The sequence below is a fragment of the Dermacentor andersoni genome, chromosome 1, assembly GCF_023375885.2.
Source record: "Dermacentor andersoni chromosome 1, qqDerAnde1_hic_scaffold, whole genome shotgun sequence".
In the NCBI taxonomy this organism is placed as follows: Eukaryota; Metazoa; Arthropoda; class Arachnida; order Ixodida; family Ixodidae; genus Dermacentor; species Dermacentor andersoni.
In genome coordinates this window covers 275722801-275750100 of record NC_092814.1, presented here as the reverse complement: position 1 = coordinate 275750100, position 27300 = coordinate 275722801, and the positions used below count along the sequence as shown (strand labels likewise).

The 27300-nt window shown below is 46.7% G+C and overlaps 2 protein-coding genes across 2 annotated transcripts in view; one reads left to right on the top strand and one right to left on the bottom strand.

Moving 5' to 3' along the window:
- Positions 1-27300, top strand: part of LOC126548314 (substance-K receptor-like) — a 619244-nt gene that overhangs the window by 508186 nt on the left and 83758 nt on the right. The window lies entirely within an intron of this gene.
- On the bottom strand, positions 634-19667 carry LOC126547606 (uncharacterized). The gene is made up of 2 exons (XM_050195500.2): positions 19270-19667; positions 634-2282 (listed from the first exon to the last, which is right to left on the bottom strand). Exons 1-2 carry the CDS (start codon positions 19306-19308, stop codon positions 1539-1541), a joined length of 783 nt encoding a protein of 260 aa, XP_050051457.1. The 5' UTR covers positions 19309-19667; the 3' UTR covers positions 634-1538.

Here is a 27300-nt window from a genome sequence, read left to right as displayed (position 1 = left end):
ACTGACGTAATAGCTCTGCGGAAACCCGCAAGGCAGAGAGACGTAATTAATAAAAGGAGAATGAGACATCCACCCAAACATTGCCAAGGGCTACAAAGAAAACCCATACGGGTTCCTCGAAAGAAAATCTGCTAGCCGCCAGGTTAACTCAGATGGTAGAGCGGTTACCCCGGAAAGGCGGTGGTCCCGCGTTCGAGTCCCAGACTAGGACGAATTTTTCTTCAAGTGCCAAGCTTTTCTTTCGAGGAACCCGTACGGGCTTCCTTTGTAGCACTTAGCTACGTTCGGGTGGGTGTCTCATTTCCCCTTTATTTCTGGCCCTTGCGCCACTAAACCACACACATTCATTCATTCCCTTTATTAAACGGGACACTATTAGACAACCACTACGACGAATAGCCCATGTGGGAATAGTTGTGGTGGGGAAGAGAAGCCTAAAATCTAATTACTTGCATGAGGAGACTCCGTGTGACGTTGAAAGTGGGTGCATATTTACATGCATTTTTAGATGCGCCCACTTTCGACATGCAAGGTGTCAAAAATGAATTGTCAGTTTTGTACGTTGTTCTGGTCAACTCAACATATGATTTAACTCAAAGATGACAAAATGAAGCAAGCTGAACACCACAAAGATGATGGAACCATCCAAATTCTCTTTATTTGAATCTTAACCATAATATTCCTCTTTGATGTTCTTTGGTCACTTCTGTATAATAAATAATATACTGATTTACTACCCTATATTTTGTTACATCAGCAATAATGCCACTATTTAGTGTTTTAATCTCGAACAAAGGTTCAACCCATACAATGCTATGGTGAGCTCGAGTTAGCAATCATACAGTGGACTACTCTCATTATCCATATGGTGCAGTTGACATACTCCAGCTCACATGTACAAAGCCCGTTGAGTAGGACGGAATCGAGGCATAGTAAGTAATAAATCCCAATGAAAACCAGCATCGGGTAATATGTCTGACATGCACTCTTTCATATAGTATGCTCCCATGGCTTAATGAATGCGAGATTCTTCGCTTTTTTAAGCATATCGCACATTACCCGTTTACATTTTCCTGTTAGTAGAGATGTCCTGTGCCTTGTTAACCATATTTATAAGTACAGACACCTCAGTCTAGTAAGCTGTCGGAACAAAGCCTGCCGTCAGTGAATCTAGTCCTTCGAACGCTGGATCAGCCATGCCACGGGATACCGTTAAGTAGGCACTAAACGCATTATAGAGCTTCCGCTCGAGACTTCCATAGTGAGTCATAGTTCACCTTAATCCCGGTGGCCGCTTTACCTAATAGGCTTCGATTCATTATTAAATATATATTCTCTCGATCTACTCCGGTGCAGGCTGAAGCCAGTTCGGACGTTCAGCTATCTAACGACAGTTACAACCACAACAGTCATCGTTAATTATCTATGATCAGAACGTGCGAATTGGATAGCATCATATGTCTCAGCAGAACAAAAAAAAAAAAAAGAAAGAGCAGAACGCTAAAAATTCAATGCTTTGATAGACCCAAGCACGGGAACTAGTCATTGTACGGCGGCAACGGGACGTATGCGTACTTTGATCCCGTCGGATAGTAGTACGCGTAGTAGCGCTTCTGGTAGCGCTTTCCGTAGTTGTGGTACGGGCTCAGCGTCGTCTTGGGGGGGCTGCTGCCCGAACCAACGTGGTCCTCGTAGGCGAAATAATGTGGCGGCGGGAACGGGTATCGTCTGGCGGGCGGCGGGTAGTAGTAGCCTCTCCTGGAGTACGGCGGCGGCGGCCTCCTGTTCCAGTAGGCTGGGAATCCCTTGCGTCGAGGGTGGCAACGGGGTCCGTGGCAGGTCGGCCTGCGCAGGTACGACTCGATCTTGTCGGCGATGTAGCTGGACGGGAAGTCGGCGTAGCGGGACGGGTAGCGGCTCGGTCTAAACGGCCCGAGAGACCCGCCAGCGTGCCAGGGCCTCGCGCGCAGTCCTGACAAGCCGAGGTCGTAGTTGGCGCGGTACGTGGCGCCGGCCAGGCCGTCCGTGGGCACGATGGCTGGCGAGAACGGCGCCCGAGCCAGCGAGGTCAGTCCACCGCTGGACATGAACGGCCTGTCGCCGGCCGCCGGCGACACCATGACGCTTGTGGAGACCGTGGCTTCGCGCTTGGCGCCGGCTCGTCCCGATTCCGCCGGGAATCGCACCACGTCCGTGGTCAGCAGCTGCGGGTTGCGCACCGTCCACGCAAACGCGCCGTGGCCACCGCTGTGCGTGGTAAGGAGAGCGCCGCACACCAAAGCCTGGCGAGGGGAGAATGAGGGAATGTCGTAAGCACACGATAAAAAACCTACGTTCTCGAAGAAATGATGATTAGACAAGGGATCAGTAAAGATAAGGGAGAAACAACTCTTGCGTATAAAAACGTTTATGGACTATTTGGTGTCTCACGCAGGGAAAATATAGAAAAAGCGCAAAAATATAGAAAGGCGACGGCGTAACGAAGAAGGAGAGAGAAAACGCAGCAATGTATGCAGGCTGAATACAATACGCTCAAGCGCTCTTGTTGTCTTTTTTGTACCTTCCTCATCCTGTTTTGCGCCCGTTTCATACTTTCGTGCAGAGAACTTGGCACCGAGATCTACGCAGAGCTAACGTAGTGCCTCTGCTTGCATGTTAAGCTTTAATGGAAAAGGGACAAATTAGAGAAGGACCCAAGACGGAGCAACGCGGAAGAAATTTTATTTCTTCTGGACATTTGAGACAATGAACGTATGTTTATGAGAAGGTAAGTGTAAGTCTACAGCATAAAAATAAAGATCGCATGAGTGTAAGGAAATGAGTGGATGTCTTGAGTCTACTTTCACCAGTCAGTCAGCAACGGAATGTATCTCTTAGAGTTACAGAGTCCCTTATTTAGAGTTTCCGTGTTGATTGGGTATCGCGTCCAATCTGACAGTATAATGTGATATGCAAAGGAAAAATTTTGTGATCCTGAAGGGCACACATCCGCGAACGCGACTGCTGATGGCTGCGCTCACAATGCTTCGCCACAAAACCGAGACAAAATTAATAGTTTCGCTCATGAACGGAGTAGCTTATCACACGAGCCGGCGACAATAACAAGGCTTGTAGATTTATAATTATCGCTTGCATGATGTCACTATTCTTACCAGGGTCATAATTAAGCTGTTTAACATTCTACAATAAAACTTTTCTTATAATCTGTAATGCTTTGAGAGATTCCGGAGAATATGTTCATGCTATAGTGTCAAACGAGATCATATAAGCGTTTCGAAACGTAGCGCAAGAACTGTTGCCGCACATATTCGAATCAAGGCCATTACCTGAGAGCATAATACTCCAATTTTTTTAGTGGTCTCTCTTTGGGTCAGTCGATTTTTCCCAGATGTAGTGCACTTTGGATTCATTAGGGCACAATTTTCGTGGCAGAGCAATCTTCCTGTTCATTTCGCCTTCTTTCGACGTGCTCGGCTTCCACACCTCTGGCGCCGCTACCCTTCGATCAATGCTGCAGCGAACGGGCACTTGGAAATGGCCCGCTCGACGCGATTGTTGCGAGCCATGGTATGCGCTGTCGGCGGCAATAAAAAATTGGTAAGCCGACAATGTAGCTAAAATGTGGGGTGAGATGTGGCAGAGAGAGACCACAGGATGCTCGTCGTTAGCGGACTCCGCGGCATCCGCCTTAATGAGCCGAGCACGAGGTGTCTCGCCCACGCAGGCGCGTAAGACGCGTGGCACGCCCCTGATTTGGGCGCCGTTGCACGCAGGAGACACACGAGCGCTCCTCATAAGTGGCGGCCTGACCCAGGAACGTGCGGTATGCACCTGCGAGGAGCGCGCCAGTATAGAAGTCGCCTCAGCGGGCCGAAAAAAGGCACCGTGATACGCGGCCGAGGCAATCCTGCGGCGATGAATGGACTGCTCTGATGGCAGAGTCGTGCGCAGTTACGACCGTGCCGGCGCTTTTCGTACCGTATAATGCGCCAACAACGACGCGCCTCCATGATCGCGGCGCGTCCGTCGGGACCGTGGCCGACAGGGGCCGTGCGACTGAATCCGCGCTGTCGCCCCACTGCCGGACGCGGCGAGAGGTATGCGAATGATGGATGGTGTCTCGAGGGACGCTCGTCCATCGGCGCCCAGCACCCTTCGCTGCTCCGGAAGTGGTGCCGCGCAGGAGCGCCGCCGGCTGTCGACGGCCAGCGAGCGGTGCAGCTGGAAAAAGTGGCAGAGTCGCCGGGAGGCCGCCGCTGCCTGCGGTCGTCCCGCCAATCTGTTCTACGGAACGACCTTATCGATACGTTTCGCAAACGACCTTATACCTCATCGAAGCCCAGGCGCGCGCGCAACGCACAGCCGGACGCAGGAACATGTACAGTGCATGGCACCGCATTCTACGGACATGCAGCGATTGCCGGAAACACCTACTACGGAAGTGATAGCCCCCTCCGTCTGCTCTATTTATATACTTTCTCCCCCCATGTATTCCAAGCTTCACATTGCTACTGAGAACTGTTCAAGAAAAAAAAAAGAAATAGAGACCATGACAAAGAAAGGAAAGCTCTTTTCGTGTGTGATACAGAATCACACCTAGGTTCACGAGCGACGATGTTCTCCTGCGCTACGGCCTCGGTTCGTTCTTAAATCATGAAACTCTGGGCGAGCTCTGATAAAGGTTGTAGAATATCTTGCTTTTTAAACGCTCGCTTGGTGGAAGAGGAAAAAGAGAGGGAAACACAGGGAGGTTAGCCAGCGTAAATTGCGGCTGATCATCCTATGCTGTGGAAAGCGGGAAATGTGTGTTTCTGCGTCTTCGGTTCCCCGTACTCTGCCATCATGAATAAAAGAAGATAAAAGGGCAGAAGCAATACAAGATAGAGATATGTAAAAATGCGCACAATAATGCAATGCAGAATGCCGCATCCACTATGCCTCTAATTGTTCCAACAGCGTATAGCTTGTCCATCATGATGTCATCGTTAACACCGTGTACCCCATTAAGGCTTCCCTCGTCAGCATGGCGAACATGATTCCTCGCCATGTTGAGCCCGCGCGAATTTGGCGCACACCCGTGATGTCAGGTAAGCACGTGTAAACGTAATAGTCTTGTTCATGAAGACTGCAGGCAATTTTGAGCCCTCCCATAAATATCCCCAAAAAACGCACTTAGAGAATTTTTTTTTTGTTCACAAAGTGCCACTCTGGTAAAACTCGGTGTCCTGCGATGCAAGGCTTGAGACACGGCTTCGTCGCCGTACACGATCTGTAGGCGTTCATGGATGATGGACACACTATATAGTCCCACGTGCCACTTCATACCGGATAACAACACACACTTCCACTGGCGACCACGTTGTGAGCACACGTCTGTCTGCCATCGTTATTTGTACTAGAATAACCGCGGGCACGCCGGTCTGCTGCTAGTCTCTTTTCTTCGGCGCTCTGCGCATGCGTCATTTCTCCACCGCTGACGCTCCTTCCGTCGTTGAACCAGCAACGGGGCGCGGATTCTTATGGCGATTGTTTTTTGTTTTTTTTTGATAGAGAACATGGTACACCATGTGAAATTAATAATAATAATAATAATTTCACATGGTGTACCATGTTCTCGTTCAAAAAAAAAAAAAAAAAGGACGAACCTTACTTTCGGAACGTCCCTCGTAACACGTGGGTCATTTTCTTTCTCTTTTTGGTTGTTGTTAATGTTAATCTACGCTTTGTCTAATATGGTCGTTATCGGCCTCGCAGAAATTTTAGCAAACACAGTTTACCTCTCAATATATGCTGATGACATTTCCCCTCGGACGTCTGCGGTTACTAGCCTACAGGTGCGTGCGCTACTCTAGCAGGCACCATGCAACCCTCACATGAGTCTACTTCCAGACATATCGCTTGACTGTGTGAACCGAGAAGTGCACTTCAGTTGCCTACGTAAAACAATGACGCTATACCCCGTCTGCATCAACAGACTGCACAAAACTTATGAAAAGACTGATCGATTCCTTTGTGTAATAATCGACCGGAATGTTTTGTGGACCCTCCATTGCGCGTATCTTAAAAAGATAACTGTCGTCTATTGCCCGTGTTCTTAGATCCAGGTGTGTAAACACATAGAGAACATATGTACGCTCTATGCTTCAGTTATACATAGCTCTATTTCTGAGATTTCTTACGCTGCAGCCTGCCCATGCTGCCCAATACGTGCAAGTCGAATGTTTGCTTAGTGGATAGCTTAAAAGGTCACGCACTCCGATCGTGTGTAGGACTTCCTGGTTGTGCTTTAACATCTTCAACTATCGTACTCGCTAAAGATCATTCGATCCAAACATAAATCGCTGTGTATTGTCTCTGGGCGCAAATTCGTCTCCTTTACCGCGTTCCGGAGCACCCCTCGGCCCTCTCGCATAGACCTCGGGCCACATTTTCGATAGCTATTGTCACCCATCAAGATTGCCTTCAATCAAGATACACACTTGTAGCAAGGCGTTCATATCACTTGGGGTGTCTCCAATAGGCTCAGATGCACCTAAATATCTTTTTTTTAATATACGGATGCTACGCACTGTGGGAATCAATCTAAGCGAAACTATGTATGCTGTTTGCTTAGACTGACGATAATTAACGGTGACGATGGCGGCGAATGTGCAATTTCTTCAACGTTTAGTCCAATACGAGAGTGGAGAGTTTATGTTAAACGCTACCTTGCGTGCATCACTACTGTTTGTCTACGTACTCCGCAGAACACACAAGGAGACGTGTTTGCTTGAGGCGTTGTTGTGCGTTTTTGTTCATAATCTCTGAGAGGGTTGAGCATCATTACTGCCATACATGGCACATCGCATCGTGGCAGGAGTGTTACACTTTAAGTGAATTATGGAGCTGTACGAAATTTAATTAAGTTCATAATTGTAGGTATAGATTGTATGTATACATTCGCGGTGTGCACCACGCTTAATTCGCTGCGCAGCGAAGACGCTCCTGTTCCGCACGACGCTTCTTTCGGGCCTGGCTGTCTTCGAACCTGACTACACGCTTCGGAGCCATTTTTCTCGCGCGTGCATACGTGCTGCTTCTGCATACGGGGCCAGCACGCGGTGGAGACGACAGCTCCAAGCGCTCTCTTGAGGCTATGGACGATTGTAATGCTTACACTATCACAGCCCAGCACGCGACTTCTACAGTCCAACATAAATCGCTGTGTATCGCTGTGTAAATTTCGTTGTTTTTTGGCACTGCTGAAAATCCGCCCTGTTGTCGCATAGGGAAGCAAGCACAGCACGTGCGACACGCACAAACTGTGAAACGCGGCGGCGCCCGCCGGGTTCCGCGGAGGCGGGCACCATCCGGTGGTGTCGCAAGAAATCCAGCGGCGCACCCGAGCAAGACCACAGCCGCAGCGCCCGGAATGTCGGGAGAAGAGGGGAAGAAAGCTCCGCTTCAAACGAAGACCAAACACCCGAGAATAGCATTGAAACAACGCTGCTATTATCCCCTATGAAAACGGTCATTGCCTTTATGTTTCCTTTATGTTTCCTTCTTGTGCCCTATGTGACCTTTATGGTTCCTTGTCCTTTGTGTGACCTCCGGGACGCCAACTTTGTGTGTACCACATGTTTACTCATCCTAACGTATACCTCGAGGAAGTGACCTTTATTATGCCTCTAGGATGTGTCCTTTATGTTTACGGCAGGATGTTAACTGGGTGTGCTCTTTGCGTTACCTGAGTGTACACTTGAGTGCACATGTAGGTGACATAGAGTGCACATAACAACTGTCTGTACATATAACACAGGCAGATATATCTGTACAGTGTGACAGCCATTGATACACTCTGCAGAGTCATTGTAATACTAAATCTTGACTTATCCTTTCATTTGCCCCAAGAAAACAACCCTTATTATAATTATTGTAGGGTGTGCCCTTTGTGTTTACGGCGGGATGTTACCTAAGTGTGCACTTCAGTGCATACGTAGGTAACATAGAGCATTAATCCATGTATATGGTGCGCATGCACTCTATATATGTTACCTACATGTGCACTTGAGTGCACATGTAGGTAACAGAATGTGCGCAGTGAGCATCTTTTGCAAATACAGTTAGATCTATCTGTACTGTATGTTAGTCACTGGCAGATTCAGGGAAAAGGCACTGCTTGCCCCCCTCACACTAGACATGCCAACCGGCACTAATTGTGCCTATATTGTGCGGAAAATTGAGCATGCCATGAAATAGGATGGTGTATGTAATGATTTATGCTATGCATTCTCTTAATATATGAAGTATTTCTTACTTTTTCAACCTGCTATTCTCCAGTAGCAAGTCAGATGCAGAAATCTGCAGTATATAACCTAATATGCAAGAATTTTATTAAAGTTTTGTGCCAGCTAGACCATCAAATATAGTTGATTGAATGTTTAAGACGCTTCTCATAGCAGGCGTCTTTCAGATGCTCCGCTTCGCCTCCAGTTTGGGAAATAATCTACTTAATTTATATATCTGGCTTATATATAAGCACTATGTTACCTGTGTGGGCACTCTATGTTACCTAGCTGTGTACTCCCTCGAGTGCACCTCCAGGTAACATAGAGTGCGCCCAATGATTATCTTTTTACACATGCTACAGATAGATCGTCCACATGAAAGGTGTATTAACTTTAACTACTGGCGTATCACAGTAAAAGAAATTGGGGGGGGGGGGGGGTAGCACCTGCCTCCCCCTCCCTATCTTGGCTGTATTGATCACCACGCGCCATCAACAGTACATACGTACACAAAAGGCTCATGCAGCGAATAATCTCTCACGACAAATAACAATTGCACGGCGGCTGGAGACGCGGTGGCACGACGCGCAGTGTTCGATGGCTTGCGCTACATGAACCGAAAAAGAGGCGGACGCCTCCGCGGCCAATCCGCCGTTTATACGACTATACAACCATTTAAGTAGCTGTTCGCGGTGTTATATTCGCTTCATGATAGCCTCATTACACATAAATATCTAATACGTGCATTACGATTGTCTCTATAATGCCCTCGTAAGATTTCTTTGCAGCCGTCAGCGGGAAATGCAAGCGCTGCCACCTCCAAAGCTGAACTGGAGCTGCCGCTAACTTTCAGAACGCTTAGTTCGAAAGAATGTACTGAAATTGATTATCTATAACGTTTCTGATACTCTAAACTGAAAAAAAAAAAAACTCGAACATTGGGAGACGCTGCCACTGCTCCACCTCAAAACCGTGGTCTTCGAAGCACTTTTTAACATGTTGCTTTTTCTACGCAATTTTTTTTTCAGCCCTCGGCCTTGTCATGATACCTTTCCTCTACTACTCACACAGATTATACACAATAGTATGGTCACTAACCAATGCATAACCGGTGGTCGATGCTAAAAGTGCCTTTCTTTTTAAAACTGCGTGTGATTGCTGTAGCGAGATAGCAAAGTGGGCGAGTTGGTTACGATTCATCGTACTTTTAGCAACAGCGCAAAAGCAACGCGGAAACAAGGAAGAAACACTCCTAAGAAACAGCGCCGTGTTGTTCTGTTTCTTCCTATTGTCCGTGTCGCTTTCGCGCTGACCGGAAGTACGAGTCCTTGCTGTGTCAATATTAGCAGGCGTAGAAGTAGGGCAGCGCGGATCCCGTAAATGCTTGCTTGGGCGTACAACTGAATAATTTATAATTGTGAGTTGGCTCAGTATGAAAATTGTGTGTGGAGTATGGCGGTATTTGATTACGCGAGCATGCAAGCAGTACGCCTGTTTCACTTTGGCCAAAGCTCCAGCTGCCGCTGCAAGCCAGCCAGCGCCACATTTTGTCGTCTTTATTCCTTACGCTACGAGGAAATATGGTTCCACCTATTCAAGATAAGGCCTGACATTCTCAAAAACACGCCACTGGGCGCCATAAGAAGCGTGTATATGTGTGGTGATTCCGAATTTCTGATCGGTGGGTCTCACAGCTATCGCGGCTGCACGCACACCGTCCGCCAGCGCAAGGAGACGGAGCTGCACATGATGCACGCTGATTGGCTCGTGTCCGTCGGCAAAAGTTCGCGCATAGTTCGTCTGAAATCTCTGTATATACTTTAAAAGAACAAGGCAGCGTACCAAGACACTTTAAACTCAATAATTTGTGTTTAAATACCAGTCTTCCTTCCAGCTACGACTTTTTTTAAATCTCGAAGGCCGTGCTTTTACAAAATGCCCGCTCTAAAAGAAAATGTAGATCTCGGAGGCTAAATTCACTTGTTAACCGCAGAGCGGCGCTGCCGCAGTGTGACGGTTGGGCCACGTTGTGTTGGTGTGCGCGGTGAGAGTGCTCGTTGCAGTTACACGGTAATTGAATCATATTTTCGAACTGCCTAAACAAACTGTGATCCGTATCGTGTGCATTAACCATCAGGAAACCTCTGGACTCGTGTAACGCCATTCATTCGCCTTATGTTTCCTGTGATACGCCTGTGTCTTATGTGTACTACAGCGCCCGTCTGAGCTGCCTTTGTTCTCGCCTGTCCGCGTTCGCTCGTGAAATACGTGGTACTGTGGCTTCGAATTCTGGTGCGTGGAAGAATTTGTTGAAAGTTCTGCTTTCGTGCGCTGGTGTTCATCGGCAATTCGACCGTGTTCGCGCCGGGAAGAGCGTCGTCGCGTGGTGCCTGCGAGACAAAGGAGCCGTTCGCCGACCGCATTGAAGGTAAGCAGGTCTGACGCTTGCGCGCATTCTCGCAGCTTATGGTTCATGTAGTAAGCTGTGTGGAACGACAACAGAACACTTTCGTAGCGTATGTTGACCACGTTGCTGTGCACATTTAGCAAAGCGTTTCACGAGGGGAATTTCTGTGAAATGTATTATTTCTCACCGCTTACTTGCTTTATGCAGTGATGTGCTACCACCGCTGATTGTTGGGACTTAATGGGCAAATATTTACGTAAACGCTGAAAGTTACTGTTTTCTCGGTAGTTTCCCGGCAAGAAATTCTTCCGTAGATGAATTTCCGCAAGTTACGTGTGTAATGCATGTCGATGTGTCACGGGCATCGCGAGTTGGCACGCGACTGCGATGTTTGACACTTGAACAGATATTAGATTGTGTGAAGATTACTTTATTGATAGTGTTCAGTTTGAAGTCCAGCTTCCCGAGAACTTGTCTGCATTGCTAGTGTTCTTCGACGTGCTCGCGTATTTGTCTTTTATATTGTAGGGCAAATATAGACCGACATTACAACAGCGAAATTTCTTTTTATTCGAGGCATGTCAATCAGACGCTCGTTTTCATTAATATTTTCATCCGAAGAACAGGATGTCAGTTCCTGCGATTGTTAAAGACAGTGGCTTGTAGCACTGCCTAACAAGGGATGCGATTTTCTTGCGATGCTTTGCGCTCGATGTTTGCCTCTCTTATAACCCACCTTCCACGGCTGGCTGTTCTAGTTAATAACGATAGCGGAATGTCGGTCAGATAAATGAGCAAAGGAGTAGCATCGGAAAAGGGATCGCTACATAATCGCGGCCTAGGTTTTAGACCGTTCATAATCAATTGTTCGTTTGATTTACTAGATAGTTAAGTTTTGGTGATAATTTCCCTGGTAGTCTGATGTTTGCTGCTGGTTTTATTCCCGCCTGAATTTTACCATATAACAGTGTAACCTCTTGAGATATAACTACGAGACATCTGTACAAGCAAGCACACAAAGGTTTATTGGCCAGTTGCCCAGTTCTAAATGTCATGTACTACTTAGCAGCTGCTGCAGTAATGTTTAAAAAAATTTGTGAGCAGTTTAATACCTGAGTGGACTGGCAGCTCAGTGTTTCAAACAACAATTAGTTAAAAACTTCTGTGTTGCCCTGATGTTTTTATGAGCTGTTTTTGACTGCTCCACGTTTCTTAGCTGTGTGCATACAGGCCAGGCTGTTCTTGCTTATATGAATATTTTTGAATAAGTGAAAAAGATTGGCTTTTGTTTTGTTTTTCAGGTGCCTTGCGAGATCTCACCCAAGCACCACATTCCAGAGGTCTGCTGTGAGCAGGCGTGGCAAATTGAAGTAACATCCAGATAGTCCAATAAACTGTTCGTAGTTTCAGACAAACCTTTGCAAATTATAGTCAAAACTTTCTTTTAAAAGCGCAAGCACTGATCCAACCTGATCTTTCTATCCAAACATTACATTTTAAATTAGTAACAAAGACATAACTACAACAGCAGGACTGCAGTGAGGAACGTACAGTGGTACTCCAAGTGTTAGACTGAAATAATCTATGAAGTCTAATTAGTTTGTAATTTTAGAACAAATTGGCATGAATTTCTCTGCCATAGCAGAGTTCCAGTCCGTGCGCCGCATCATGTAGGGAACAGTAACCTTACAATGAAAACCAATGCAAAACTTTTTAACTCAAGGAAAAGTTTATAAATATAAAATGTGTACAGGGAACTCTTCATCTAAGCATGTCTACGTAAAATACAGGATTTAATCACTGCGGCAACATAAAGGATGCATAAAGGTAGGACACACGAAGGAAACATAAAAGCAGTGGCCAAATTTCAACATGGAGGAAACATAAAGTACGGTAACATAATGGATACATAAAGGGAGGACATATGAAGGAAACATAAAAGCAGTGGCCAAATTTCAACATGGAGGAAACATAAAGTACGGTAACATAAAGGATATATAAAAGGAGGACACATGAAGGAAACATAAAAGCAGTGGCCAAATTTCAACATGGAGGAAACATAAAGTACGGTAACATAAGGGATACATAAAGGGAAGACATATGAAGGAAACATAAAAGCAGTGGCCAAATTTCAACATGGAGGAAACATAAAGGACATTTCCTCATGTGAACTGCAGGAAACATACAGTAAACATAAAGGACATAACCATTTTCATAAGGGATTGAACCATATGGGGAATGAATACACATCTATACGGTATAGCAATGGGTCGGTCTTATCTACAGTTGCCGTTGTAATTTCCGCTATGCTAATTACAATCAAGTTCAAACGGTATCGTAACCCGCTGTAGTGGTTTAGCGGCTATGGTGTTGCCTTACGAAGCACAATTAAGCTCGCGAGATCAAATACCGGCCGCCGCGGCGGCATTTGGACGGGCGCGTAATGCAAAAAACGACGGTGTCCCGTGCATTGCATGCAAGGACGTTAATGATCCCCAGGCGGTCGAAATTTCCAAAGTCCCCCACTACGGCGTGTCTCATTACAGTAATGTCGTTGTTTTTTGGCACGTAATACCCCAGTATTTAAAAACAAACTGTTCCATTGGACATCATTGGCGACAGAGCTTGCTGCCCCGTGTGCTGCTTTAAAATATCTCCTCCAAGAGCAATCTCGCAAAAGGGTCATATTTTGTAACTCTAAGGCAGCACTTCAGAGTTTGCAATTTGTCCATACATGACGGGACTCATGAGCTGCTAGTATATGATGCAAGAGAAGGCCACCAACGTGTTATTGATAAAGGGCATGACACTGCATTTCAGTTGCTGCCTGGACACACCGGCATTGCTGATAATGACCTCGCGGACGAGGCTGCCCGGTCCCAATGAATGTAAATCTTGAGACACCGCAAAGCTCACGCGTGACAGCGCATGCGTATCAATTAGCAATAACTGTCGACGTTCAACGACGAACGCGACCCGCAGCTCGATTGAGCGACAGAATCCGCCCTTTGCAACAGCGTCTTTGTGTCGGCGGTGACAGCCCGACAATCGCCAACCACCGACCACAAAAACTGGCGAAAGCACCAAGAGAAACTGTTCGCTTTAATAGCATGTGCGATGTTGATGTCGCTGTGTTGCATTAATTCCACTGGACAAGCAGTCACGGTGCTAGCCACGAGCTGAGCGATGTGCGCGCAGTTCGTGGCTAGCTAAGGCCAACGCTAAGGGCTCAGGTCAGCCACATCGAAAAGAAGACAACAACAAGCGTATAGCACACTGCTTTTATGAATGCCCGCGAATATGACGCACATTCTGACGAGAAGATCGAATCATTTGATGCTTACACCAACTGCCGCGGATACAGGATAGACGGCGATTCATCTTTTCATCAAACGGTTTTTCTGTCTTGCTTCCCAAAGAAAGCACGGGTGCGAATTCAACCACGAATTTAAATGCTGCAGGCTGCGGAGGGACCACGCTAGCCGGAGCTATGATTTTAATTTACGCCATCCCAGTGTTAAAGGTGAGCCACAGTATCACGCATGCAAATCTTCTGGCATACGACAGCTTATTCAGCTGCCCCCGCTCTCACTTTAATATGAGAGGCGTGATTCGGGGGCAAACTTCAAAGCGCTAAATCTGAAGGGCCAGCTGAAAGAGCCCATGCAAAGCGCTTGCATTCACTAATTAGACTTGTTTCGCTTCGGGGAGGTTTCTGCCTTTCAACCCCAAAGATGCGAGGGCTGCAGCGGCGGAAGCAAAGAGCCGTTACTCACTTGTATACGAGCGAGTCCCTGTTGAAGCGATGCTTGTTCAGCACCTTACGCTCGAGCGTAAGTTTATTCTTGTGCAAATTGCCGCGGGAGCCCCATCGAGTGGTCTGCTTTTCTTTTTTTCGCGCTTGCTATCCCTGTTAATTATTTCTATAACGACTGTATTTCTGTAGCGTATGGCGCGATTGTGGAAGCTGGAGGAGATCGATATGGCGGGCTGACACGAAACGAAAAAAAAATTGTGCTCAGAAACCATTGACGATTACCAATGCAAGCGAATAGCCGAGTGCGTCTCGAAAGCCCTCGTTATTAAGAAATGATGCGCTCGAAGGCGTAAATTTGTTGCGGTGAGTATACCTAAACAGCGTTAGTTGTTTCATTGGGCAATTCCGTAGATGACACAGCCGTTAGCCAGCACGTCTGTAGCAGTCGTATACAGGGTGTCCCAGGTAACTTGAGCCAAGATTTTATAAATGGAAGGCGCGTCGGAAGCGAATTGAACCGAATGCATACTATTCGTACTGGCCTGTAGTAACTCAGGCATTTCTATTTATTTTCCCCATAACCAATTCATTAATAAAGTTTAATTGCCCAACTTTTGAATTATTGGCTGAGGACCCCAAGTATGATCGCAGATTTGTAGAGCACCTTCAGAAACCACCGATCGAGTTGTTTCCTGTACGATACGTCTCACGAGTCCTTTTTTTCCGGGTTGCAAAAAAGCCCGCGAAATATGAAGAAAAAAAAAGAAAGAACGTGACGGAGCGCTTGCGCAGTGGTATTGTGCTGCTCTCAAGCGTGCGTTCGGCGAACAAGGTCGGCTGCATCGTGACTGGCGACGAGTAAGGGGCAGGGCATTCTTTATCGCATCGGCAGCGCTCCGCCAGCAGCCTGCATTTGCGCCGTCATCCGAGCCGACCTTGTTCACCGAACGCACGCTTGAGAGCAGCCCGGTATACCACTGCGCAAGCGCTCCATCACGTGCTTTATATATATATATATATATATAATCAAATCAAATTTATTCATTACAAAAAAGGAAACGGTTACATTTTTGTTTTACATACGTGAATCCCAAAGTCGAAGACTGTTTTCTTTTTTTTTTTTCGCGGGGTTGCTTTGCAACCCGGAATAAAGGACTACTGAGACGTATCGTGCAGGAAACAACTTGATCGGTGATTTCTGAAGGTGCTATACAAATCTGCATATCATACTAGGGGTTCTCAGCCAAAAATTCAAGATTTGTGTAATTAAACCTAATTAATTAGGGAACTATGGCGGAAAAATTGCCTGACTTACTTAAGCCATTGCGAATGGTATGCGTTCGGTTCTATTCGGTTCCGACGGGCCTTTCATTTTGATATTCTTGGCTCGAGTTACGTGAGACACCCTGTATAGGCGGCTCTGTATACATCCAAGCCGATTACTCGTATCCGTGTTGTCTCCAGCGGCTCGAGTGCTGGCGGGAAAGTCGACTGTCATCCTCTTCTCTCTCTCTCTCTCTCTGCCGGAGCGCTCAGCCGTAGCCGCCACAAGGGGGAGAGGGCGGCGGGAACAGCGGAGGGCTGTCCTTGCCGTCATTACAGCACGTTTAAGCATGAACAAAAATTACTGAACCAGATATTTTGAAAAACACAAAGAAAGAAAGAAAGAAAGAAAGAAAGGAAGAAAGAAAGAAAGAAAGGCAACGTCGACGCAAAAATTATTCGAAGGAAGAAAGCTAGTGGATATCGTCGGTACATTGTCTTTCACCCATTCATTGTATTTAAAGAATAATAAACTGAAACTGAAACTGAATTTCGGGTGGAGCTAAGAACCGTAAAATGTAAGCGGAATTTTGACAAAATAAAAATCGAGAAAGCTGAATCATTTTTCTGGTGCACAAGCTGAATCGGACGGAAGATTGCGGGCTTTTGTCATCGTCCTGTGCAAGTATATTTCTTTCAGTTGCGCGAAGTGCTTGTGGCGTGGTGCTTTACGTTGGGCTTGTAAGCGCACAATCATTGGTACGATTCCAGGTGTACCTGACTGCAACAACTAGCCAAAACTAGAACATTCCTTTTTGTACATGATAGTTAAATATTGTTCTTTCTTTTTCTTTCCTTTTCGATGTCATGCCTTGCTTCAACAAAACTGAAAATGAACGAACACGAACGCGCCAGTCTACAGCTCATAAGTGCGGTTCACAGTAAAACAGTTAATCATGTCACTTCACCCGTGCGGTCATTAACCTCGGAAACCACTAACGCATTCCGAAATACTCTGAATCATTGCTCCAAATTTCTTTTTTATTAATGAGTAAAAAGCAAGCAAACAAGCCCAGCAACAACAGAAATGAAAAAGAAAGAAAGAAAACACAACTACATGTGTTAATATAGCTTAAAAGCACTTCTTGTTGGGCTAGTTGGTAGATGGTTATTATAACATATAAAGACGCCAAATAAACGGACACACACAAGAGAAGAGAACGGGACAGGGCGCGTTTTAAAAATCGTGTCCGAAAGCAGGATTCAGAACAGAGCAGGATTCAGCAGAAAAGCAGAACCGACCTGCTGTGGTGAAGTGGTTAGAGTACCTCACTTGTGAGCGTGAGGACGTGACTTGAAATCCTGCTTTCGGGCGCCATATTTAAAAGGCGCCCTGTCCCGTTCTCTTTTCTTGTGTGTCCCTTTATTTGGCGTCTTTATATTTTATAAATGTGTTAACTTCCGCTAGTTTCTAGCAGTCCGTTTTTTTGGAAGTGACACTTGAGGTGAAACAGAATACGCGACCAACGGCAAAGTAATTTCATTTCTAGTGCGTGTACCACGGGCGCCATCCAAAACTAAAATACTTAGAGGTAATTTATCTGTGTCCGTTCCTGTTATGCCCCACTCGTTCCTAGCCTTCGTCTATTCGTAGGCATTGCTCGTCGCAAGTTCATGAAAAGGCATATTCATTCGAGTTCATGCAGTGTGCAGTATTTCCCAGATAAGTTTACTCCCGAAAGTAACAGCCTTTCTGTGATTCTCACTCACTCACTCACTCACTCACTCACTCACTCACTCACTCACTCACTCACTCACTCACTCACTCACTCACTCACTCACTCACTCACTCACTCACTCATTGTGGAGCTTACTCGCAATAAAGTGATTTCTGCGACGGGGTATCTAGTTTTCATCAGTCATCGTAGGCCCAATGTTGAGTAAAATTTATATTATGTAAGCGGATATGTCCGCGAACATCCGCGGCGCTGGCGCTGTGCTTATGGCGTTGCACTGTTCAGTACGCGGACGCGGATTCGATTCCCGGCCGCGAAGGCTGTATTTCGATGGGGGTCGCGAATGCAAAAAAAAAAAAAAAAAAACAGGAAAGAAGCTCGCGCATCCTGCTTTGGGTACACGTCAGATAACCCCTTGTGGTGAAAGTCAATCCGGAGAGCCCTTCATTATACGCGCCCTTCGTAACCAGAACTGTGCTATTTCGGCATGTTAAACTCCACAACTTTCTTTCTTTCTTTCTTTCTTTCTTTCTTTCTTTCTTTCTTTCTTTCTTTATGTCCGTGAGCAAAACATGTCACATTACTGAACAATCTGCTCAGGAAGGATCAACAACCGAACGCGGCTATGACGTGTCCACACACCATACATCTGTACCACGTGTTGCTTAAAGACCCGCAGGCATGGAAAGAAGTGCTCTGAAATTCCTGCCAGAGGTGAGGGAAGTTCAACGCACTTCTTTTGCGCCACCAGCAGTAGGATAACTTGGTGATTCTATCGACGTTCAGAAAGGGCGCGTCATACTGGCGCCAGGATTCTTTGCACACTACTCGCGAACCAGTATAAAAAAAATACATTTTATGGTTCAGATTCAAGGGGAATATTTCTTTTTCCTTTTGTAGATGTAAAAAAAAATACCAAAAGAAAGCGATTCTACACTCCTGTAAAGTTGCCGCTTGAATGAGTAGTATGCCTTAAAGAAACTGATTATTTTCGAAAATACGGAAGGTGCGCATCCTGTCGTGGTAGTGCTGACACGTTTCATTCATGTTGAAGATGCAATGGAGTCCACTGGTCGTGGACTAGAGGTGCGGACGCGTTGGGGCGGCGAAGCACTTCTATTCTCTGGGAATCAAACGAATGCCGTCAAGTACATTTAAATAAGACACTGCAACAACGTCAGCTACATAGAAGAAAGTGCGTTTGACTTGGCATTGTATGCTCGGAGCAAACCATATTTGCTCGTGTAGGCCCTGCACTTTTGTTGGAAATTTTGTGGATGGGGCCTGATGGTTTGGGGATACTTGCTATATATATATATATATATATATATATATATATATATATATATATATATATATATATGGGCGTCCCGGCTAACGTTGGCCAAGCTGTTCAAAGAAAATCAAAAGGTATCAAAATGAAGATGCAAGATACCATTTTAAGACCGACGGTGATTGATCGTAAGACTTCTGACAACCGAGAACCGTAGGTCTCATAATTGTATCTTGCAATATGTTTTCTTTTTATCTTTCTTTTTGGGTGGAACAGCTTGGCCGACATTAGCCGGGACACACGATATATGAACGGTCTGGCGACGGGGGAGGGGGAGAAGCGACGCTAAGTGGAAACAAGTCTTTACCTCATGCACGCTCAACAGCGTTTCAAAGAAAGGGGAGACTTTGCCTTCAATCAGCTTAGAGCACAGCAGTGTAGGAGGAGCACCTTCCTATTACAACATATCACTCCACAATGTGTTGCTGGAAACGTAGAAAATAACAATGTTCACACATTCGACCATATAGCGACGAAAAGGTGGTACGAATATCAAAGGCGCTCACCAGAAGCCAGCTTCTGTCCGATGTGCGGCGGCATCCCATGTCGCTTTAGCCACCGGGTCGCTCTCTCCGATAATCAAGAGTTGCGCAGCAGCGGATTACAAAGGCAGAGAGAACGGGGAGCTCAGGTTTCGATGCGCGACATGCCTCTGCGTGGCTTCCGACACCAGCAACTCCCAGGCCGCCAGCAGGCCACCAGCAACTCGGCCTGACACCGGGCACAAATAGCGCCGGCGTGCGCCGTTGTTGTTGTCGAGGTAGCGCCGAGTCCCGAGCGTCACTTCTCGCTGCCCTCGAGAGGCCCGCGCTTTATAATCTCGGCCGCGGGACGCCGGCACAGCAGCGCAAGAGAATCGAGTCACGCTCCAGGGGAAATCCGGATCCCTCCACCCCGCGCTTCTCCTGACCGACCGCCGCGCCTCGGAACGCGTGTCAAGTGCAAGGCCTGCGGCCGGCCAGCTCGCGAGGCGCGCACAGACGCACGCACGCTCGAGCCGTTGCTGCGAGGAAAGCGACGCGCGATAACCGGGTCGTCCCGTTCTGGTGCGGCGGCTTGCTGAGCGCAGCAGAGCCTGCAGAATGGCGTGCCATCGGGACCCATTCGTGACGCCCCGGGATGCGTGCGGAGGGAAGGGGGCGCCGCCGCTATACCCAGCGTGCCGCAGCATTCGGGTCCACCGGCCCTCCACCTGAGTCGGCAGCGAGCGACGACCCTGAATGAAACGCCCGCTCGAGCTGAAGCAGCGCCGAAATACAATCCGCCGGATGCCCTCTTAGCGTGCCGCTCGGGAGCGAAACGAAAGAAAAAACTGTTGGGTCATCATGTTGACCGTATATACAGGGTGGTCATATTTAAATTTTATGTAACTTTTCAGCGAAGCTGTTGGCCGCTTGGTGGTCGGCATTTTTCGTGTCCGTCCGTAAGCAGAAATTATCATCATCTGCAATGGCTCATACCCCCGTAAGCAAGCAAACAAATGCAATCGCTCGTGCCCTCATAGGGCAGAGGCTACAAGCAATCAGCAAACCAGCTCGTGGAAGAGCGTCAAAAGTTCAACAATGTCTTTACGCGCCTCGGCAGCCCACCTCTGTCGCAGGACGTTATTTGAGGCTATCCAGGCCTTGCTTGGATTTTTTAAGAAGCACGGGCCTGGACTGTAGGCTTTAAGTTGTCCAAATAGCTTACTATGTGCTTTACATCTTTCCCCATCATCGTCACCCATCGTGCGCCGTTTTCTTCCCTCTTTCTTTCCCTCTTCCCCTTCCCCCAGGGCATAGTAGCTGGCTAGAGGAATGTACCTCAGGCCTACCTCTCTGCATTTCGTATCATTAAACCTTTATCCCTCTCTCTCACTCAGCAAAGTGAAGCGAACATTCCATACATTCTTTGGAATCACGCATACAACATACAGAAGAGTATACGTTTCAATAAAGGACAAGCTAAAGACATTAATCCGAACCACATAATTGATGACAAGGCCCCCCTGATTACAATGCGAAGGACGTAGCGCTTTCCGCATACGCTTCCCGGTAAAGATTACTGTTGCGCAACCTGCCGCGGCGACGGCAGCTTGCGACGTGGGGAGGGATATCCCTATAGCCTTTCGTATATAAAATAACCAGCCTAGCAACTGATTTAAAGGCTGTTGCAGCACCACTATGGGCGGCGCCGTGCTGTCCAGAGGGAGAGAGAGAGAATGAAGAGGAAAGGCAGGGAGGTTAACCAGATATGAGTCTCAAGTTTGCTACCCTACACTGGGGATGGGGGATAGGGGTTAGAAAGATGACAGAGAAGAAAACGCTAAAAAAAGGGGGAAAAATACGCACACATGGATACACACACACAAACTGCGTTCCAGTTAAATTCGTTCGCACAGGCCGATAGATCGCAAAAAGCGCAATAGCGCTTGCACGGCCTTTTTCTGTGACGGTAGGTCCTTTCGATGTTGTAGAATTCTTTTTTCGGATAGCGGTTGGTCGTCCAGTTGGTCAAGTTCGTGTCGAAGGCATGCCCTCTGTGGACTGTAGTGCGGGCAGGCGCACAAAATATGGCCAATTGATTCTTCATGGCCGCAGTGGTCACAGGTTGGGCTGTCGGTCATCCCTATGCAGAATGCATAGCCTTTGGTAAAGACAACGCCCAACCAAAGTCGATATAAAAGCGTGGCGTCTCTACGGCGAAGCTGTGATGGCGCTCGAAGACTTAGTGTGGGATCAAGTGAGTACAGTCGCGTGTTTCTTAAATGTGGCTCATTCCATTGCGACACGGTGCACTGCCGAGCAAGTAGGCGGAGCTTCCGTGCTGCGTCAGTTATAGAAAGAGGAATTGGGACGTGGCGCTCCTCAGTATGGGCTGAGCGGGCAGCGTGATCCGCCCGTTCGTTGCCGATAATCCCGCAGTGACTTGGAAGCCACTTAAAGGTTATTTCAAAATTACCATTACTGTCATTACTCTAAAACAATAAAACATTGCATGCTCACCTGAGCCGTTGTAGTGGTGGTTTTCAATAGCTTCGCTGCCCATCCACTTTCGCAGGGCCGGGATGGCGAGTAAATTATTTTTTAAAATAGTCCGTGGCAGATAGCATAATTCTTGTCTTGAGTTGCATTATTCGAAGAGGCGGACATTATGAGCCCCAGAAATCAAAACACATGTTCAACTGATGAACAAAATTATCAAGTAAATTTCTTAATTACGTTAGGCCAATTTACGAACTCTAGAGCCGGTGAGCTTGCAAGACGTATCCACTTGAAATTCACTTCCAAGACGACACCAGATTCGACACATTATTTCCCAAAGTGTGGGTCGAAATACACGGGCGTTCCAGTTACTTTGGGCTTCAATGCGTAAAACAGCGTTTTGTTAAAAAACTAAGTGGAACAACTGCATTTTTACGGAAAGTTTGGTGGCGCATGTCTTCAAACTGGCATCATTCTGGAAATTCATTCCAAGTGGATACGCCTTGCAAACTCACCGGCTACAATTCGTATATTGCAATACGTGCCGCAAAGAAAATAATTCGAAAGATAATTAGTGTATTTTTGTTAATTAGTTGAATATCTTTTCAATTTATCGTGTAAGTAATGTCCACATCTGAATAATCCAGCTCATGGACTTTTCCCACGTGGGAGACTGAGCCCGGGTCGCGTTAAACCTTGCCGGACGTACAAGAAAGTTGTATCCATCCATCCATCCATGGACCGGAATTATGTTACGTGCAACAGGCTACTTTTTTAAAATTCCATCGAACTCAAAAATGATCACCCGTATATGACCGTGCGCTTACATACATTGACTAAACTTCTATTTATGTATGTATGTATGTATGTATGTATGTATGTATGTATGTATGTATGTATGTATGTATGTATGTATGTATGTATGTATGTATGTATGTATGTATGTATGTATGTGTGTGTGTGTGTGTGTGTGTGTATGTATGTATGTATGTATGTACGTACGTACGTACGTACGTATGTATGTATGTATGTATGTATGTATGTATGTATGTATGTATGTATGTATGTATGTATGTATGTATGTATGTATGTATGTATGTATGTACCGGGCGTTTCAAACACTTTCAAAAGTTTTTTAAAGGTTGTCTGTGGCAAGTAGCACAATTCTAGTTCATGAGGTGGTCTACACGAAGAGGCAGACATTACTTCAAAATTTTTTTTATACATAATCGAATAATTAACTAAAATTCACTAATTATGTTTCTAGCTAATTGCCTTATGCCCGATATTGCAATTTACAAGTTCCAGCCGTGGAGTTTGAAAAGCGGATCCACTTCAAACGAATTTTCAGAATGACGCTAGTTTCGAGATATTAATTCCCGAACTTTGCGCAGAAGTGCATTGGCGTCCCAGTCCCAGTTAAAACGTCGTTTTATGCATTCCAGCACAAAAGTAAGTGGAACGCCAATGCATTTCCCCGAAAAGTTCGGGAATTATTATCTCGAAACTTGTGTCATCCTAAGCATTCGTTCCAAGTGGATCCGCCTTGCGAACTCCACGGCTAGAATTTGTAAATTGCAATATGCACCATAAGCTAATTAGTTAGAAAGTTAATTAGTGAAATTTTGATAATAGGTTGATTAAGCATTTCAAATTTTTTTCAGGTATTTTCCACCGCTTCGAGTAGACCATTTCATGAACTAGAATTCTGCTATCTGCCACAGGCGACCTTTAAGAATTTTCGAAAAAGTTCGCTGAAACACCCTTGTAGTAGTGTCTGAAATATGTTTATTGAAGCGAGAGCATCAAATTGCCATTGAGCAACAAAGCCGGCTTCTGTAGCTGCAAAAGGGCACCTAAATTCCCATTGGCTGCGACGCCACGTCGGGAGCACACTTCGACGGAGCAGAGCGGGCGAACCTGAACACCTGCTGTTTTCGCTAGCGCACCAAGTGTTGCGTGAGGGAGAGGGCATCACCGCGACGCCACGTCACCAGCGCGCCTCGACGGAGCAGATAGGCGACGCGACGCTCGTTCTAGATTATTCGTCCTCTGCCGGAAGGGAATAGGGAGGGGGGTGTCAGGGTGGGACTACCTAAGCCGTAGCAGAGTTACACAGGAGCTTGGCTTCTCTGTGCTGCCCTGACTGTGATGGGGCTATATTCTCCGTTCAAAATCCCAAAAGGATACCCTGACGGGAATCAGGATACTGAAACTAGTATTTGTCCATGTCATTTCTTCTACGTCAAAACCCTCATGTCCATCTGAAGCAGAAAACGCAAGGAGGAGCAGGGCTGCTACTTTGAGTTTGCGTAGAACTATCTATCCAAGCTGTAGAACAGCGAAGAGCGAAACACTGTTCAGTTTCTAATTATAGCAAATTTAGTTTGCAGTACTAGTTACCATTAACCAGTAACCCTAATGAGGCCATCACTTGTGTGCTGTCACTAAGACCTGAAGCTAAACACGATTTCCTGCGGACACTTGCTGTGCTCCAGAAGAAGCATGGTTGCTTGTGTTACACAGTGACACCCCTGCACAAGCAAGCTTTCTCATGAAGTCCTGGCATGTGCATGCTGCTTCTTGTGTATTCACCCTGAGGAATTTTTTCGCCTTCTGGACTCATTAAAAAGCAGGGTGAATCTCTTTCTCTTTCTTTCTTTTCTTTCTTTTCCTTTTTTTTATAGCTGCAGATAACGTTTTTCTTACAACTTATAAAAATGGTATTGAATTTCACTTCTGCGTGCCGAAGTCGGAAGCACATAGAGCAAGAGAACACTCTCAGGATTCGTGTTTTTCTTGTTTCTTGTTTAGTATGACTGCGACCATATGGGGAATTTGGCTACTGAGGAACCCGCTATGCGAAAATCGTAGGTGAAGAAAAAAAAAACACTAAACGAGAAAACAGTGCAACTAGAAAAAAGTATAAATAATCCAAAGCTTTTACAACTGAAAAAAATGTGAAGTTTTACAGGGCAAAACCACGATATGATTATGAAGCACGCTGTAGTGGCGGCTCCGGATTAATTGTGACCACCTGGGGTTCTTTAACGCATACGCAATACACAGTAAACGGGCGCTTTTGCATTTCTCCCCCAGCGTTCACAATGGCTTAGAGTGGAAGAAATACACTGCATACCAAGAACTTCAAAGAAAGTTGAGTGAATATCCCAGTTTTACTATTCTTCTAAATACGCAAATCTTAAGACAATAGAAAATCTGCACGCCAACAACGCGGGTAGGCGCGCTATTCTTTCACTTTCCGCGATGTCTAATCTCAGATCATTTTGTATGCATGCGTCTGTAGATGCTCCGATGAGCCCAATATCAACAGCGCATTTTATGACACACATCGAGGGCGCCGTGGCTGGCTTAATATCAAAATGAAAGGCACTCGCCTATTTGGATTATCTGCCTGCGCGCGTAAATAACATTACCAAAGAGCATGATTCTGCCCTGGGAGCGCCAATTAACACACTGATTCCTTCTCGTTCAGCACAAGAATGGAGTACTGTAGGAGGAAGTCAACTTACACTCTTAGGCAAAGTTACACTCTTTGGCTTGCCCCTTCTGCCACACAACAATAATCGTTATCTGCCTTGATGCGTTTCCTTTCTTTAACGCTGCGAGCCCGGTACTTTCCAGTAACGAACGGCACGCGCGTTATCAGCATAGAACAGTTTACACCCTTTGGAGTGCCCTTTCTGATAACGCGCGTGCCCTTCGTTACTGGAAAGTTCCGGGCTCGCAGCGTTAAAGAAAGGAAACGCATGAAGGCAGATAACGATTATTGTTGTGTGGCAGAAGGGGCAAGCCAAAGGGTGTAACTTTACCTAAGAGTGTACGGCAACTGAACGTTGCCTTTTCTATATAGAAGCTGCGTATCTAGCATAGCGTGTAACGCTGTTGGTATCAATCTCGACTGGTTCTTTGCCCGTTGTGCATTCGCTGCCTGCAGGGCCAGTGACCCCGGCTGTAGGTGCCTTGGGTCTTCGCTCGGGCGCCTTCATCCGCCGCTGGCAGTGACAGGACCCGCAGTGCCGCTACGAGTTCCCCGTCCCCGGCGCTTTTTCCGTGCATCGGTGCTAATTAACGGCTCGGCGAAAAGACCCAGCGGAGATCTTGAAGGCGAACGGGGGAAGGGGCTCGCGCTCGAAAAAGTAAACAGCGTCGACAGCGCGGCGAACACATGGGAGCGTAGAAAACTGGGCACCTCGGGGGCACACCCAATTCTTCCATGTAAGCTTATCCGGTGTGAAATGAACGCGGCACCGCCGACATGATGTCTAAAGTCGGCGCAGGTCAAACCCGCGGTGTGGGAAGTATGCCTGGTGGTAAAGAACGCACTCGCACTTCTGAATCGTATCAAGGAGTCCTCGCGTATGTAGAGCCCGATAGAGACCTCGAGGATAAACTTGACGGAACCCGTACATTCTCATGTGCTAAAGACCTGCGGAACAATCAATCACGTCCTGCGGAACAGCCTAATTGAATCGTTAATAGATTTACCTCGTTTTGTTAGATTTCTCCATGGCTTTGGCATACGGGGTCATGCGTGACATTAGTCGACGTCTTAAGGCTTTAGGTCCGACATGGCAGCCTCTGGACATTGGCGTATACTTACTGGGGGGACAGGCGGGGGGGGGGGGGAGCACTTGCCCCCCACTGTCAGAAGCCGGGGAGGGCAAGTATGCCATTATTCCCCCTTTACACACTTTTGAAAGCGTGCACTTTCGCCTGCACGTTGGAAACTCCAACAACACTACAACTGACGCTAAATTTTCTTGGTAACGCGGTCGAAGCGCCGCTCCGACCCCGCACGATATGCGAAAAGCAATGTAATAGGCACAGAAATGTTTCAAAATCCCGGCTTTGCTCGCACCGCAGCGAAAGAGTGCGCGCGCAGGTACACTTCGCGCCAGGAACTTGCTTCGGGACAAAGCTAAATTAAAGTCATGGTTTTATTTTTCATTAGAGTGTATACGTGTTGCAAAAACAGGCTTGTGGAAAAAAATAAAAGCGAAATAAGCAGACCGGCAAGCGACTCACGTGTACAGAAAAGGCAAAGTTGATGCGTTCAAGAACGTAGATATACCACTTCTAAATGAGCCGTATTGGCAATCAGGAGGTCTGCAAAATAAAAAAACATAAGATTTCAGTGTGCCCTTATTATCTATGAATTCATAAGCTCCGTTGAACACCAGCTGCTGCCGAGAGGACGTGTTCGAATAGGTCTCCTTTTGCAGCTATGCAGTACTGGGTCCGCTTTATCACATCTTCAGTGGCTTTCTTGATGACCGACGCCGGAATTCTGCGGCACACATCCGTTATCCTTGCCTTGAACGAATCTGACTTCCGTCTCGATTATGTAAGCACGATCTCTCACATAACCCCAAAGAAAGAAACAGAGTGGAGAGAGCTCAGGTGACCTAGCCGGCCAATTTACAGACCCGTGCCTTCCAATCTATTGCGCATGAAAAGTCGCATCCAGCCAGTTTCGTGCTCGGCTGCTGTTGTGTGCAGGTGCCTCATCTTGCTGATGCCACGGAAGTAGAAGATGTGACAGCGGGACTT

Bases quoted from the DNA above. Each gene is read 5' to 3' on its own strand.
- LOC126547606 (XM_050195500.2), bottom strand. From the start codon at position 19,308: ATGGGATGCCGCCGCACATCGGACAGAAGCTGGCTTCTG. The intron at 2,283-19,269 runs GTGAGCGCCTTT...TCCCCTCGCCAG, and splicing joins CGGACAGAAGCTGGCTTCTG to GCTTTGGTGTGCGGCGCTCT.